Source organism: Xenopus tropicalis, chromosome 1 (assembly GCF_000004195.4).
Source record: "Xenopus tropicalis strain Nigerian chromosome 1, UCB_Xtro_10.0, whole genome shotgun sequence".
In the NCBI taxonomy this organism is placed as follows: Eukaryota; Metazoa; Chordata; class Amphibia; order Anura; family Pipidae; genus Xenopus; species Xenopus tropicalis.
This window is the reverse complement of record NC_030677.2, coordinates 60,352,840-60,369,980: the sequence shown is the minus strand read 5'-3', so window position 1 is coordinate 60,369,980 and position 17,141 is coordinate 60,352,840. Positions and strand designations below refer to the sequence as shown.

The following is a 17,141-nucleotide window of genomic DNA, read 5'->3' as shown; positions in this document are numbered from 1 at the left end:
ATCAAAGACAGATGTCTGAGTAGGAGTCAACTGGAAAATACAGCAATCATGCTCCCGATGAATGAGGCGAAACCCTGTTCCAGAAAGCGTGAATGGTGCCAGATCATAAGGCTGCGTGATCCGTCACATTTACAGTATATCTACTCACGGACAGATGTTACGTTGAATTACTGCCAAAGGTAGCTGTCCCATGTAAATTCCATTGCTTTTCCAAATCTAATTTCTAATCCATCAGCCTGCATAAGAAACCCAAGGATGTCACTCAATATCAGGGCTTTTATATTTTCCTTTCCTGTTATGTGGAAATTGTTGCCTCAGGCATGGTCCTTATTCTTCAGTGCTCTTTCTGTTAGAAATGTTTTGGGTTTGTGAATACTGTAGGGCTGTAAAGGCAACCTCAAAATCTGTGATGTGCCCAATAATTAAGGGCAGGGGTACACGGGGAGATTAGTTGTGCTGCGACAAATCTCTGTTGTAGCGGGCGACTAATCTCCCAGCAATGCCATCCCACCGGTGAAAATTTAAATCACGCCCGCGACAAAGGAGATTTGCCGTGCGGCGACTAATCTCTCCATGTGTCACTGCCCTAAAAGGTACTTGTGCACCCATGTAATGTAAATATTTGCTTTAAAACCAAAAAGGTTTAGGGTACTGGAGAAGAAAATAAAGCAGTACAATAAGAAGATGGCATGGAGAAAGAACAGGAATGTGTGTTGGGAGGGCATAAAACCTGCACCTGTGAATGTGGTATCATCTGCACTCCTACTTGGGATTTAGTGGTGCCAAAGTTACAAAGCCCCAGACTGAACACAATTAACACTTCTGGGGGGTGACAGGTCATCCCCCCAAAATATTAATGGTCTTCACAAGTCAGCCAGTGGTTTATAAAAACTGGCTAATTGCCTGGACTAAAAGTTAAAGGTGACGTCTGCTATTGATGTACTGTATAGTGACGCTCAACCTTGTGTCTGGGGAACAGGAGCACCTCTGAAAGTGCAGATGATACTGCATTCGCAAGTGGCACACACACAGAAAACATCTGTAAGTACCACTATTGGCTAAGTGCCTGAGTGATGGGAAGTGCCGTTCCTATATCTGCTACTGATGAGCAGACATAATGCCATGATCCATAATGAAGGTTGTTGGGTTTTTTTTTTTTTCATTTGTTGCCTGTTAGGTGAGTTACTTTTAAGAAATATTTTGAATATTTATTTTTTTATGGTGTCACTTAAAAATAAGACATGCCATATAAAGTGTTTTTATTGTTTGACACGTCCGATTTTTATGTGGTTTGAATCGAAGCATCAAATAGATATTAAGACTTACACAAGAACAATAAAAATGTATAATGACTTCAAGCTTTAAACTTTTTTTTTAATGGAACATTTTAAAATATTTCATATAGCTTCATTCTTTTATGAAATGCAGAATGAAGACCTTGCCAAGAAAACTGGGTGCGGCTGACATTTGTGGCAAAAGCAACTCATCTCTGCCCTGTTGGAGGAAAAACGTCACATCTAATGAGTTTTCCAGATTTTTCAGTAAAGCCATAGTGTAGCTCACAAGAAACCTCACAGGGACTGTAAGAAAAAGATGTAACAGAAGAATGGGTGAAATAGATTTCAAGGGAAACATGCCACAGTATACCAGGTGCTACCACACCAATGTATGTCTAATTAAGAAATATCTGATTTACATTTCCACTGTATTTCAACTCTATATAACAATCAGGCTCATGCGCTTTACTTATAATCCAAGTGCTGTCTGTAGCTCTCCAAACAAGTGGGTAGTGTACCCTTAAATATGGGTATGGGTCTGCTATGTACATCAAAATATATATATATATAAATATATAGCAGGACAGAGTATCACACTCATCGGGATTATGTGCAAAAAGGTTTATTGAAGAAAATCCAACATTTCGATCACTCTGTGGTGATTTTCCCCTGAAAAATCTTCATCAGAGTTTGTTTTCCCCAAGGAAGATGACCATGGAGTAATTGAAACATTGGATTTTTGCAACATTTTCAACTTGTCAAATGATAAGCCCAAACTTCTTTATATTGTTGCACAAAAGCCAGCATCAGAAAACCCTGAAAACCTTAAAAATCATGAAGCAAAGAAAGATCTTCCATGGTAAAAGGGAACTGACTTCATATGATCTCAACAGGTTTTAAATGATGTATTTTTGCATCTGCAATTGCCTAGTTTAGTTTAGTTGAATAATAAATCACGAAAACGTTTGGGCATACTTTGCCCAATCTTGCCGGCCCAACTCACTTAGAAGGTATAGAAAGTTGGTTGCTGCCTGCATTTCTCTATATACAAGTATGCAGTGCATACTCCCAGGTGAGTTTTATACCACCAATATTCCACTGTTTTAAAGAAAAAGATGTGACCCCCAGAAAACTGGCCTCTTGGGGTGACACAGTGGTGTTTTGCTTTTAAGTATGAGCATGTCTTAAACAAAAATTTACATTTTCCCTTTTTAGGCTATTTATGGGGGAGAACAATTTAGTTGCTAAAATTATAGGCATCAACATTTTGCATTAGTGAAGGCACCACAGAGCCCTTTAGACTGCTGAGCCTCCATGCTGCCACTTGGGCCTGCATTGCTTATTGTCGTACCTCTGTCTACATTGCTGATAGGGAAGTCAGCAAAACACAATGATTCTTTCAGTCTGAAGTATCACATATCTGTCTTAGGTAAGGTACACAATTTGGCATATCAAACTGTGACTCTTATAAATGAGATTAGTAGAATGTAAGAGCTCACTGGCAGGGCCTCACAGTAGATTAGATATACAAAATGTATTTCAGTAACTCCCTTTGAGATTAAACAGCAGTCTCTTTATCTAAGTTTGCCTTGTACCATAAACATTTGCAAGCCTGAATAAGGACTGTATAAACTAAGCAGAATGATGGTTTACTAATAGCTGCAAAATAAAATAAAGAAATGAAACAGCAGGCATTCTTTCACATCTGGGTCCCTCACATTTAATCAGGAAACGGATTGTGCTTCCACGGCTGTCTCTGCACAAAGCACTGTAATTAGATGAGTAACGCGTATTCCCATGCGCTTTTGCTCACATTTTCCTCCGTTACAGATAAGGAGAGGATGTTAACACAGGACAAACTCCTCTTCTGTTTCAAGAGCTGTAAGGGTCATGGGATCAGGCAGTGGCCAAATGCAAATGTTACAAATAATACAAGGAAGAGACATATGGACGCCCAAGCATAAAATACAGTATATTATAGGAGATTCAACTGCCAACTGTTTTTTTAAGTAGCTTAAAAAATTGGAATATTTAGTGGAGTGTATACAATTATTTCTTTCTAGCTCATCTCAACTTCTATAATGTGTTACTGAGACAAACTGCACATTTTGTACAGTCTCCCTGTGCTTGCCTGTGTTTCCTCTGCATGCTCTGGTTTCCGTCCACACTTGAAAAACATACACAAGGATTAATGGACTCCTGATAAAGCTGGCTATAGTGTGTGTGAGAATACTTCACTAGAGTGCTGCGGAATATGTCGGCACTGCATAAATAAAGGATAATAATAATGATTAGGTTGGTCATAATATTAATATAAGGGTTGGAATTTTGGCTAACAATTTAAAAAGTTAAAAGAAAACACAAAAACCACGTTGCTGTATAGGAGTAAATGTGTGTAAGCTGGTGTATGTATATAGTCGTGGCTACAGAACAGTACAGAACGCAGACATGAAAGTGGGCACAGAATGAAAGGGCCACTGTAAGCAGTGCTGGGTAAAGCATTGATACATAGATGAAATCTCTGTTTACAGCATGCAAATATGCCACAGATTGTTCCAGTTTGGGCATGAATAACCTCATACATCATTTAGAGATTTGTTTCCCCCAAATGTGTGAAAATTGATTTTCAAGAATTCAAAAGTTTTCTATAATGCAAACAGAAAAAATGTGTCATTTGCAAAAGCAAGCATTTTCATTTCAGCACATCAAGCCTCTCCTCCCCAACCCACACAGTACAGATTCTGTACCCGAGAATCGTCTAAATAAATGAACCCAGTGATCTTAGGAATAATAAACCAAATAGTGCAGAATTCCTGAGTGTCTGCGATGTCTTACATATTTATTAGAATGAATACACATTAATCATGCAGATGTTCCATGTTTGCCAGTCCAGTACAAATATACTGAGCTAGGAGTCTGCTGCAAGCTGTCAATCAGTGCTAAAGAGCTGTAAGTTCCAAAACAGTAGGGTGGTCATACTTAGGCATATAATTGCTGACTCAGGGTTGCCTGACCAATATCTGGCTGAGGATAATTCACAAACCTGGTATACTTTCCTACTAGGTACAGTTCTGCCTTTCAGTCATTTTCAGTTTTATGATACAGGTAATGTGCAGAGCACAGGCCAGGACAAGCCCAGGGTATGGTTGGGAAGTATTAGTTGAATTACAATAAAGTAAGAAACTGTATTCACTGGGGAAGGGGGGCAAATTGTAACTTTCCACCTGTGAATACCACTTTTCCTTGTTCACAACACAAACATTTTTTACCATAAAAATACACCTCATTTGGAATATTACATATTTATATACAACATACAAACTCCTTTTGTTTTGGTGCAGAGCGCTATCTATGTACCCCACCGCTCCAACTTCCAATTTCTCAAGGGTGAAGACACACGTAGCTACTAGTCACGGCAACAAAAATAAACGATGCTGATCATTTACTGATAATTGTCTCTATGTGTGTTTTAGCAGAGGCAATTCTCAGTGTTGTCTATGGCAAAGTGTTTTTTGATGTTTAGTAGTCGTGACAAGTAGCTGCTACTAAGTAGCTCCATGTGTTTTCACCCTAAAGGGCACTTTTGATCTTTATATCAGAGTGGCCTTCTTTGATGGACAGTTGCTCTAATACTTTATTGGTCTGTGCTCCTTTGGCCTAGTTGTATGTGCGCTAAACCTACTCCTACATGTAGAAAGACACACAGCTGACAGAGGGATATTCTCTTAATTTTATGAGATGAAATTTATATTAAATTTTTGTTTTCACAGTTGTTTTCTATTGGAACATCAAAATAAAATCCCAATATTGGATTTCCACTCCTCACAGCAAGGCATATCCAGTGACCCAAGGATGATTTCCACAATTTCTTTTTGTAATTAATTTAAGAAGGCAAACAGAAATGTTAAACAAAAACCGCGTAATGTGGCAGGTAACCCCCATTCTGTGTCTTATTATCTGGCACTAGACACAGAGTGCAGCCACTTTCTGAGCAGACGTGCTCGGTGCACAAGCACTAAGGGGCATAAAATGTAGGGAGCATGACTACAGATCACTTTCTGAATAATGGGTTTCTGGGTAATGGGTCCCATACCTGTATTATGATTTCTAGACAAAGATTTCAGCAACTCTGATATTTGTATATAAAAGTTTCCATTTACGTCCTGCTGATCTTATTGGAAACCCTTGTATGTCACATGGCTGGATATTAATGTTATTTTGCTCAATTTCTTGGTTGCCTGCTAAATCATTTTTTTGTATCCAAATGCCAAAACTTGGAGATTGAAATATACAGACAGAGAAAAACGATATTCTCATCTTTTGCATGTATGACTCTTTCTGACTTCCTTCCATACCATGCTATATGTAGTTCTATGTCTAACCTTTTAGAGTTTTCCAGACAAAGGGATTTTTTTATGCCTTACGGTAATTACACTTTTGTCCCCCTTCCCTTGCTTAGTGATTCATACACTATTCAGTTCTACAGCCTATTCCCACAATGTAATGATATTTTTTAAAATATGTGTCAAATCCCATACGAATGAATAGAACGTGGGTGGGTTTTTATGTATTAAGCTCTAAACTCACATTTTGATATATCTGCCCCTAAGTAATAAAATAGCATTGAGAGGCAGCCCTTAGTGTGGAAAACCCGAGATAATCCCAAACAGGACAACCACACCATACAGTTCAAGGGGTTGCTCAATTCATCTTGTGTTACTAGGCAGAAGATATTTTACAGTTTTGTGGCTAAATTACATAATGACAAACTGTGAACCATCACAAATGAATCTTAAAATTAATTTTATTTTTGTATCTATTTTTGAAAAAACTAAGAGAAAACTTACTGCTTGCTGTATAGCTAACTTCCCCAACCTGCGGTAGAGATTCTGCATCTTGGATGACTTGTAGCACTCCTACAGTGCGGACCGAGGGGTCTATTCCCACTGAACTCTCATTCACAGTGACATCGCTGGCTCCTGTGATCTGATTGGTGGGAGGCCCAACAGAACCTTCAAAGTCAGGAGGAATATCATCTAGGCAGTCTGCATTTGGCTGTTGAGAAGACCATAATATGCTTTACATTACATTTATTATACAAAGTATTCATTTTTAAAACAGTTGCAGATTGGCCACTGCTTCATAAACTGAGGCAAAGTGACTTTTATTGCGTGAATAGCCTTTTTTGTTTTTTTTGCAATAGTGATTTTATTCAGGCAACAAGATCTGTGGAGACATTTGTCTGTTATCAAGAGATTGCAGGTATACAGAAAAAGAGAATAAATAACACGGAAACAAGTAAACACATAACGCAAGATGTTCTGTCCGAGCCAATCCAATTGTGACCAGACTTTGAAAAGCCATTCAGCAGCTGTAATGATATAACAACATCCACAACCTATAAGGATCTCCTAGAAAGATCAATATTGACATCTGGATTGTGTCTTAGCCTATGAACTGGCTTGTGGCTTTGGGGTATACTTATTAAAGGACAAGGAAAGGCTATTAAAGAGTTAAGCTCCATTGAATGTCATACATCCAGTGCTGTCATATTCATTCACCACTCTGTCAATCTCTTTTTCAGTTCAATAGCCACATTGTAGTAAAAACCTCTGATTTAAGTAGAAAAATTCCCACAAATTACCTTTCAGCATGCACAGAACGTAAAATCACCAGGTGGGGCATACACATAAATAATACTTGTGAGCACGTTTTGTACTCTGGGAGAAGACCCCTAGACCCCTGCAAAGCCCTGCCTTCAGTAAGCGCAAACCAATGACAACACCCTAACTAGGTTGCTATGATCAACACAGAAGAAATGTGTGCAGATTGGAATTTTGTCATATGTGCAGCACATTGTTCATATCGTTCAGCACAGCCATCTTAGTGTTGTAAGGGGAAGGAACATGGTGGCCACAACAGAGCATTAATAGAAGATACTATTGGAGGGCACAGCAGAAGAAAAGGGAAGTATTTAAACATATGTTACTTTAGCGATCTAGCTTGGGGGACATGATTACATACTGCAGACTTGACTTGGGGTCCAGCTTTCTTGTTCTTTAACACTGACGACAAACATCAATTGTGATGTTGCCTATAGCAACCAATCAGGTCTTTGTCTTTGTTTTCTAACTTGTAGGTGACCATTCAAATCCAATTGCTGATTGGTTACTATGGGCAACATCACCAGTTATGTCAGGAGAATGCAAGTCAAAATTTAGAAAGCATACTGCCCAATAGTCCCCCTATAGTTTAGTAAAAACGCCACACTTTTGGCTCACCTAATCAAATATTTACTCAGTCACACTTACTTCACATTTTCTAGAACAGGCAGCCATCTCTAAAAAGGTATTCTCCCTTCCTTTCACTCCTTGCTTCATACTGCACATGTGTTTCATTCCCTCCCCCCCTCCCCTCTGCCAGATCCGCTTCTGATTGGCTGGTGGGCATGTGTAGCTCAGAACAGGAGACAGGATCAAGTTACACACATGCTCAGAGAATAGGAAGGCTGCCGCTGGCAGCCTACAGGAAGGGGAGAGAGATTTCAGTGATGTCACTGTAGTCTTCACACTGCTGTAGGCTTCCAGCACCATATCTCAGAGAAGCAAGCAGGGATCTGGGAATTTAGATATGCAGTAAGTACTTAAAAAGAATGCCTTTAGACTTACTTTTAATTTATATTAACCTTTCCTTGTCCTTTAAGCCAGTTATGTTTGTCTTAGTGTACATAAATAGCCCCCACCCCCTGCAATGTGTATTGGTTTGCAGGACTTGCTTTTACTTAAGAAGCTCTGTTTTCTGGGTGGAGAATAAACATTATAAGTACCAGGAAGTGATAAAAGGACAAAAAAAAATACATCCCTTATCCAGAAACCCATTATCCAGAAAGTTCCGAATTACGGAGAGGCCATCTCCCATAGACTCCATTATAAGCAAATAATTCTAATTTTTAAAAATGATTTCCTTTTTCTCTGTAATAATACAACAGTACCTTTTACTTGATCCTAACTGAGATACAATTAATCCTTATTGGAGGCAAAACAAGTCTATTGGGTTTATTTAATATTTAATTGATTTTTAGCAGACTTAAGTTATGGGGATCCAAATTACGGAAAGATCCCTTATCTGGAAAATCCCAGGTCCCAAGCATTCTGGATAACAGGTCCTATACCTGTACTTCCCCACCAACCAAGGAGAATAGGAATGGCACAAAAATGTTACAGTGCACTAATAGTGCTCCATTAAAAACAGCACATATATTATTAGCACTTTAATCTATAATTAACAAAACAAATGAATTTGTTGAGAACTGTAGTCTAATTTTGCAATGCAGTGCTGTGATTCGCTTGGTATATGTATTTTATGTGTAACAAGATAAATGACTCAATTAGGTGATGGATGCAAGAAGAAATGGTGAATGGTACAATCAGCCTTTCTTTTCTTTGGCAGAGTCGGCCTTGTTGTGTATCCAGCTTATCCACATAAAAAGATGGCATAGTGCCCAGCTCACATTGCATGGTAGGGAGAGATTAGATGTGCAGCACACTGCAATGCAATTTTTCCACTACTGGGGCATCCTCTGCCAGATGAATTCCCAGTGACCTGCCTGATCCAAGCTTTAGCAAAACAGAGTGACATAACCAGCCTATAATGAGTTGCACTAGGGTGAAATCACAGGTCATTCCCTGCCTGGCTGTGATGTAAGAAAGCAAAATTTTTTCCTTATGCTAAAGAGCATTTCCCCCCATGGCTCTGGCATGTGATTCATCACTTGTGCCCTGTACACGTCAATTGTAGTTTTATAACTAATATTTTGGGAAAAGGTTATGTCACTCGAATCAACTACAGACACATCCAAAACAGAGGATAAAGGAGCACTTGGTAAATGTCAATTGCGTGGTTTCACACTGATAAATCCCTTTCATTTACTATATTCAGCACACTATAAAGTACAAAGAAGTATCAGTTCTAAAGGCTATACATGCCATTCAGGGTGTATTAAATGTTCTGCTGATGAATTTAAACATTGTGTTTACTCTACTTATATACCCATTGGCGTTATTCTTTTCAACCCTATTCATTAAGGGCCTCTCCAAGTAAAATCAGGGCTCAGGGGCTTCATACAAGGTTTTGAGACAGACTGCTATTCATAAAGAACCTCTCCATGTAAAATCAGGGCTCAGCGACTTCATACAAAGTTAAAGGAAAAATCATCTTACAGGATATTAATAGTGATTAGCTACAAACTTACCGGAATCCCTAGAGCTTTGAGGATATTCATTTTGCACATCGGACACGTGCGATGATCTAAAAGCCAGGGATCCACACAAGACTTATGAAAAAGGTGTCTGCAGAGAGGAAAAACAACATGTATGAAATGTAATTAAAGAATCATTAGAAAAACTCAGTATCTTCTACTCTTGGTCTATTTTCCGATTCGGCAGCTAATCAGCCGTGTATGGGCACTACCGATGGTAGTCGGCCAGATCTCGATCGGGCAGGTTAAAAAATGTAGTCCCGTTGTATATCCGTTGTTATAATCCGATCATTTGGCCCCAGGGCCAAACGATCAAATTAGCCTGGATTCTCCCGATATCGCCCATCCGTAGGTGGGGGATATCGGGAGAAGATCCGCACGCTTGGCGACATCACCCAGCGATTGGATCTGAAGGTGTATGGGCACCTTTAGTAGGAAGAATACAGCTTGTTTATTTAAAATGTCCAACTAACGTTTCGGCTGCTTCCACAGCCTTTTTCAAAGTGAGTAACCACACACAGAGACCTATTTATATAAATATATAAGAAGGGTCATGTTTTTTTCACTGAAACGAGAAATAAAGCTTAACTAAAGAAATACATTTTTTTGGTCTTCTGTTCCAGCCCAAGGCAACCACAGCCCTTTAGTAGTTAGGACCTGAGCCTTTGCAGATGCCCCAGTAGCTCCCCATCTTCTTTTCAGCTCATTCACTGCACATGCTCTGTGCTGCTGTCAGTTACTGAGCTTAGGGACTGACACACAATATACTGTATATAGAGAATATAAATGTGACAATGTAAGGATGATTAGTAATTAATATGGATAACTACTTTATGGCAGCGCTGAAACCAGTCCAATTAGCAGTAGAATTTAATAATCAGCCCTGTAGCATAAGTTTATATTACAGCCCTAGGTGGATGAGTTGGCATTTAAATTGAACATTCTAAATTTAAACTCTTGTACAAGGGGGACTGCTTTTTGTCTGCTAATAATCTACCATAGTTGGAAAGATGACCTCTAACTATTCCACTCCCATATTTAATTCTAACTGGGTTGCTTCAAGTGTAATCTACTCTGTAAGCATGGAACCGACAGGGAATTAAAGAACAAAGCTAGCAACATGGACTAGTCACATATCCAGATTTACACCACAAGATATCCAATCAATGTCTAAAACAAATACCAAGTCAATGACAGAATCAGAGTATAACATAATAGCAACATGGCAGGGCTTGTAGCCACGGTAGGATCTGACAAAACTTATGCAGGAAAATTTACAATCCTTCTTTGTTGCAAACAGATTGGAGAAAATTGGTCCTGGAAGGTGCAGGGGAATAGCTAGAGAAATAGGTCTACAAATAGGTATCTGAAGAATTCAATGCAACTACAATCTTAGGTCAAATTCAAATGGAAACTATTGTTCAACATTTTGGTCCTCCTGCTGGTCCTTTCATTACAATTATAACATCCCCTCCTCACACACACACACACACTAGTGCCAGAGCATACATAGTGGCATTTCTGCCTTGGACCTATACCATAGCAAGTGTCTTGATACATGCATGACAGAAAAATGTGCACCAACATTAGTAACAGGGTTTTTTTGATGCAAAAACCTTTTTTTAAGTTAATGCCCTAGGGATTTGAGTTTCTTGGGCCAATTAACAGGGAGTACTAGTGCTTGTATGTCTGATCGTATGCTGGACACAGTGCATGTCTAGGATATAAAATGAAGTCACTTTAAAGTATAAGGCTGGCCATACACGCACTGATATTATCATATAAAATGAGGTTTCGTATGATATTTGGTATCAACAAAAACCTTGGATTTCTTGTCGATCAAGCGGGACAAAGGATTTTGATCATGCGCCATTGAAGGCCCTTGAGCAAAGCTGCGTTTAGGGCTGAATCCTTAGATTGGGGTAGAATTCCTATTGTTTCTACCTCCATATCTGATGATTCAGCCCTGACCGTTAGAGGAAGGTGCGAGTGATCTATACAAGCGATAGTAATTGTAACGTGTATTGCCAGCTTTACTGTATAAAACTTGTTGAGGCCTCTCTGTTTTTCCCATTGCAGATTTACCGCCACCATCCCGCTTCTGTGTGCACATGCATCATGCTAGCCATATATGGCTAAATTTGGTCGGATAGTTTGGTCAATTTCAACTATACCACCACACAAAAAGTAATCCACCAATGCACCTTGTCGGGTATTATTCATAGCGCCTTTCTAGTGCTATCTGAAGAGTCTCTCTCACTCTCTCTCTCATATATATATCTATATATATACACACATTACACACACACAGGGGCGCTTCTGCCATGAGACGAGTTGAGAAACTCGCCTCAGGCGGCAGAAGCGCCCCAGTTACCAGGGGCGGCAAAAAGCCGCTCCTGGTAACTTTAAGAGCCGAATTTCCGTTTTTTAAACTGGAAATTCGGCTCTTCTAGTGCAGAGAGCGCAATTGCGCTCTCTGCACTAGCGATCTCACCGCCCCCGGACCCGCTCCTGCGCTCAGAAGGTAAGCGCTGGGGAGCGGCGGCATACAGGAGCCGCCTCAGGCGGCGATATGTCCAGAATCGCCCCTGCACACACACACATATATAGAGAGAGAAAAAACACAAAGCGCTTAGCATTTGACCTAAGAACAAAATATTTGTTATTTCATCATTTTGCCATCAACACTGACGCGTTTCAATCCACCTGGAACCGTTGTCAGGGTGTATATATATGTATATATACACACACACACGTCACTTGCAATCATGCTAAAATGTTGCACGACTGCATTAAAAAAAAGCAAAAAATAGTTAATGGTTTGGCATGATTAAAATGAAAACATGGAATGGGTAGCAGATCTCAATGTAATAACATTAGTCTTAAGCCTTTAGCTTAATCTGGTATTCTAAAATTATTAATGTAATTAAAGACCTCAGGCCCATGTCAGAAATGCAATGATGTGGAAGCTATTAAGGCATTTAAATCCATTCACAAACTCTGCTAGGCTGGGAAAAACAACAGAAAGCAGGAATTAATGGAAGCATGTACAGAACCTCTCTATCAGTCTGGTGTGCTCTAGATGGAGGAAGATGTAGGAATTTACTCAGGGCTTATAAAAATATCCCACGTGTGTACTGAGCTGTGTTTATACTGTATAAAATAAGTCCCAAGCTCCATGCTTCTAAATATTTCAAGACGATGAGCATATGAACTGTGTTTAATAAAAGAGGTGTATCCATTTGCCCCACCCCCCTCGGATTCTTGCTTCACTCTCATTCTCTAATTAGCTTTACTACCTAATAATCTCTGTTTAGTGTATACTTGTGGAAGCAGGTGATCACAATATAGGGCAGATTTACTAACATTCACTGCAATATTTTTCCCACAGGAGTTTGAGTATAAATGGTGTCTTTCTTTCTCCTAGTTTAAATAGTTTTCTAATAAAGTCGATTTCAAGAAGAATTTTGTTTTATGTTTTTTTTCTCTCAAGTCATGATTACTTTCTTGTGATGTGTGTTTTCCTGCTATATATGAAAGCATTATTCTTTTTTCCTGTTCTCAGTTTGTTTAAGCCATTATAATATACTGCACATTTGTTGCAAATTTACAAACATCATGTCAAAATATTAATTTGAAAACGTGCCAAAAAATCTTCCTGCTGGGAGAAATATTTAATAGCAAGCCATGAGAGCCTCCCTCGGTACAGAAAATGTTTTCTCTTGTTTTCCCATAAGAAAAACATTTAGCTAATAATAATAATACATTTAATGTAAATACTGATTTTTTTTTTCTGAAAGGAAAAAGACAAAGATATAACAATATGACACCACAGCCACACATGTATTAATGGTGTGCACTATAAGGCCTAGCAATCTTCTCTCTTATTATCCAGATCTTCACATTTTCAAAGTATTACCAAGAGGTTCCAGTGGAAAACTGCCAGCATGAACTCTGGGGCATACAATGGAAACTGCTGCTCTGTCATTCTAGGACACACTGACATCATCTAATAAACTGAGGAAATATTATATCAGTTATGTTTATTGAGAATGTAATTCCAGGCTGAATAACCAGGATAAACGAATACAATAACCCCCATATATAATAAAAGGCACTAAGTTTGCCCAGGAACAGTAACCCATAGCAATCAATAAGACATTTGTTTTTAAACAGGTGACCAGCAAATGCTACCTGCTGATTGGCTGCTATAGGTTACTGCTCCTGGGATAAATTAGAGCCTATTACATAACCCTATAACTGAGGTAAGTGGGGCAAGATCCTAAGATTTTGGATATTTTTCAGTGTATTCACTAATTTCTTCTTCCATGAGATTGGAAAGCTAGCATGTGTGTAGTTTAGCCAGTCAATGAGTTAGTTGAGCCCAAACTTTCCATGATTCCATGATTTTGCAAAGCAATTCACTGGCTGGCTTTGAAAGTATATAATGATTGAATTCTAATGTGCATAATCAACTGAAAAAGTTGCATTTTAGTTTGTACGATCCGCCATCCGCCCAGTAGTGTTCCAAATGAAACACACATTTTTAAAAGATAGGGAGCAAATGACCTCACCTTGTATGACATGCTTTGGTATTTATTCATCCTAACACCAAACGAATACATTTGCTCTTTATATTCCCTTTTCTTAGATCCAGCAGAATTTAAGATTATCTTCATGCACAGTTTCCAGCTTTCAGAAAATATATACTGTTCTGTTGTGTTTTTATTCAAAATACATTTTCTGAGTGAAACCCGGCATTGTATTAACGGGAAAAGCGCACGTCTATTGAAATCTCGCATTCCAAGTTTTTGTAAGAACTTCCTGTGTTTTGCCATGTCTCCCAGCCAAGCTGTAAATGTGTATGGAGGAGGTTACAGTAAACGTTCCATTACATTACCATTTCTGTTTTTAATTTGCAAACTATGTGGGACTGCCTAGGAAGGGAATTACGAGTTTGTCTGCATCCCGCAATAACCTTTATTGGTCTGCTCGTCACTAGGCAATAACATTGTTAGCATTTCTTAAGAGTTTGGTTATGAGCATTAGCATGAAAGCATTCCCATTTCCTCCCTCTCATTCTGCCCTCATTCTTTTACTTTTATCATTAAATAAAAAAGTCTGGTTTTTGTTAAGATAACATAACTTGTAATGGATGTGTAAAGAGCTCCTTAGACTTTATACACTAAGAAGGCGTGGGTCATATCAAAAAGGGGATTAAGGACATTAGGCCTGCCATGCAATGACTATTATTATTAGCAATGTATTTTCACTGTGCTTACTAAGCAAGACAACACATTCAAAACTGTTTTCTAGTCCCTGGGACAATTAACTATTTAACTGCAGATGGTCAGATTTAAAAATCTTCTAGAGAATAAAACGTTCCTGTATCTAAGGGAAGGGCACATGGGGAGATTAGTCACCCGCAGTTAAATCTTGGCTAGCACTTGCAATTATCTCCCTGAAATGGCTTCTCACCAGCAATAAAGTGAATCGGCAGTGGGAGAGCATACGTGTCGCTTTGTTTTCCAAAGCTGCCTGATGTTTTCTGAGCAGGACAGTCCCAGGTGGTGGGACAAAACATGTGTCTGCTGAATGTTGATTTAAACAGGGAGTGATTAAAATACTCTGGTTGAAATGGTGATGGTCTGGCTGTGGAACTCCAATAATATCATGTTCAGATGTCACTTGCACTTTAGGGGAGGGGCTTGTTGAGTATCCACCAGTTGCTATTAAAGGCCCTGATATGGGCTATTTTCCATTAAGACTTTGCCTGAGTATACTTTTTTTTTAACTGAGCCTGTTGTCTTGCTGGTAGTGGCCATTTATGTGTTAGCCCAGTGTGTACCGACAGTTATTTGGTGGCCAATATGATGGAGTGCTAATAGTTATGGCACCATTTGTGCCAATGGCGAGTCAGTATATGGACTACAGTCCCTGGTTTGTGAGTTTGTAAAATGCTTTGCATCCGTTTTTGGACTTTCATGTGCCAAGCTTACTTAATCAGCCCTACAGAAACCATTGGGTCCTGGTATTGCACTGTATTAGACAGAAATCTTCCATTGCTTTGTCAGCACTGCTTTAAAAAAAAACAAAGTTTTGACTTACCCAGAAGACCACAAATGTTGGGTGTAGCAAAACTTTATCATTCCTGTAGCCAAACCCTGTTCTGTTTTGCCACTTGGTTATACTAATATGCAAATTATGTAATATAATGTCCTTCTGCTAAGTAAGACATAATACTGAGCATCTGTTTGTGCAAATGGGAAATATATTTTGTTATAGGGATGAAAAATGGTGGGGTGTAATTATTGTTTGAGCTCTGTATTAGGCTAATGGTTGCTGGGTGGATTCTGGAGTCTGGTCACTGCCCAACACCCAAGGGAAGACACATAGAAAAATTTTATTTTAGTGCAGAGATTCTCTTTGGAATCTCTGCACCTCAATACCTACTGCACTTCCACAACACCAACAACATTTTATTCGCTTAGCACCTATTTATTGCTGCAGATAGTATCATTCCTAGCCATTCCAGCAATCTTTACAGAGTGCGATATTTGGCATTTTCAGACATGGTTAAAGTATAAAATGTGCAATGTGAAACTAAATGGTAAGATTCCAAAGTGGCAGAGAACGGAATGGCTACATTATTACAGTATTACTTAGCAAATTCTCATATTATGTCTGGCTCTGAAAATCTCCAGATGCTGGTCACACTCATATAAATTTAACAAATCCTCTGATTTTGTAAAGTATTTATGCATGTGTCTATTTAGCTGATTATTCAGCTCAAACTATATATATATATATATATATATATATATATATATATATATATATATATATATATATATATATACATTCAACTTGTATGAGGCTGTAAGCAAGTATATGGACTGCATGTAATGCAGTAGAATTATTCATTTTACACAAATGCTCAAGCAAGCACTAATGTTCAGACTGGATGTTATTTGCCAGTGTCTGTGCACAGAATGTATATGACTAAAGTCCCTTTAAACATAGCATTCAATTTACCCCATACTTGGAAAGAGACATGATGTACTTGCTGCTCCAAAGCAGTGAAGAGAGAACAGAGCACATATGCAACATTACCAGGATGCACTGATAAAATGTTATAATTTTTCTACCAATGTTATCATTTTCCCACAACCATAAGTGATCCTGGGCACATGTGCCAAAATGTATGTGATTCTAAGGATTCAGTTTGGCCAGGCACATTTGGCTGGATCCAAATCCTGCCAAAAAAGGCAGAATCTTAGCCAATGAACTTGGATAGCTGTAGAAAAAAGAAAGGCGTTTTTAACAACACATGAATTGGGTTTGTAATTTACATTTATTGGTAAAATTTATTATTTGTTTTTTTTTATATTCCCAGGCAGCAGTGATGCAATGTTACAATGTTCTCAGGGAATTGTAATACATGTGGGAGCAGCATGGCATTAATGTTTCCAAGGAGCAGTGACACAATGTTATAATATTCCCATTGAGCAGTGATGAAGAGGAATACAATAATGTCTCAGGGACCAGTAATGTAGTTTTTGATTACACAAAATAAACCCACATCTTGTGGCAATTTAATATGGCAT

General features: G+C 38.7%; 1 protein-coding gene across 1 annotated transcript in view; it reads right to left on the bottom strand.

Annotated features, from left to right (window-relative positions):
• The window catches only part of rnf150 (ring finger protein 150), a 79,524-nt gene that overhangs the window by 7,747 nt on the left and 54,636 nt on the right, over positions 1-17,141 (bottom strand). The window contains 2 exon segments of the mRNA NM_001142081.1: positions 6,125-6,332; positions 9,529-9,625. Of these exon segments, the coding sequence (NP_001135553.1) occupies positions 6,125-6,332; positions 9,529-9,625 (305 nt within the window).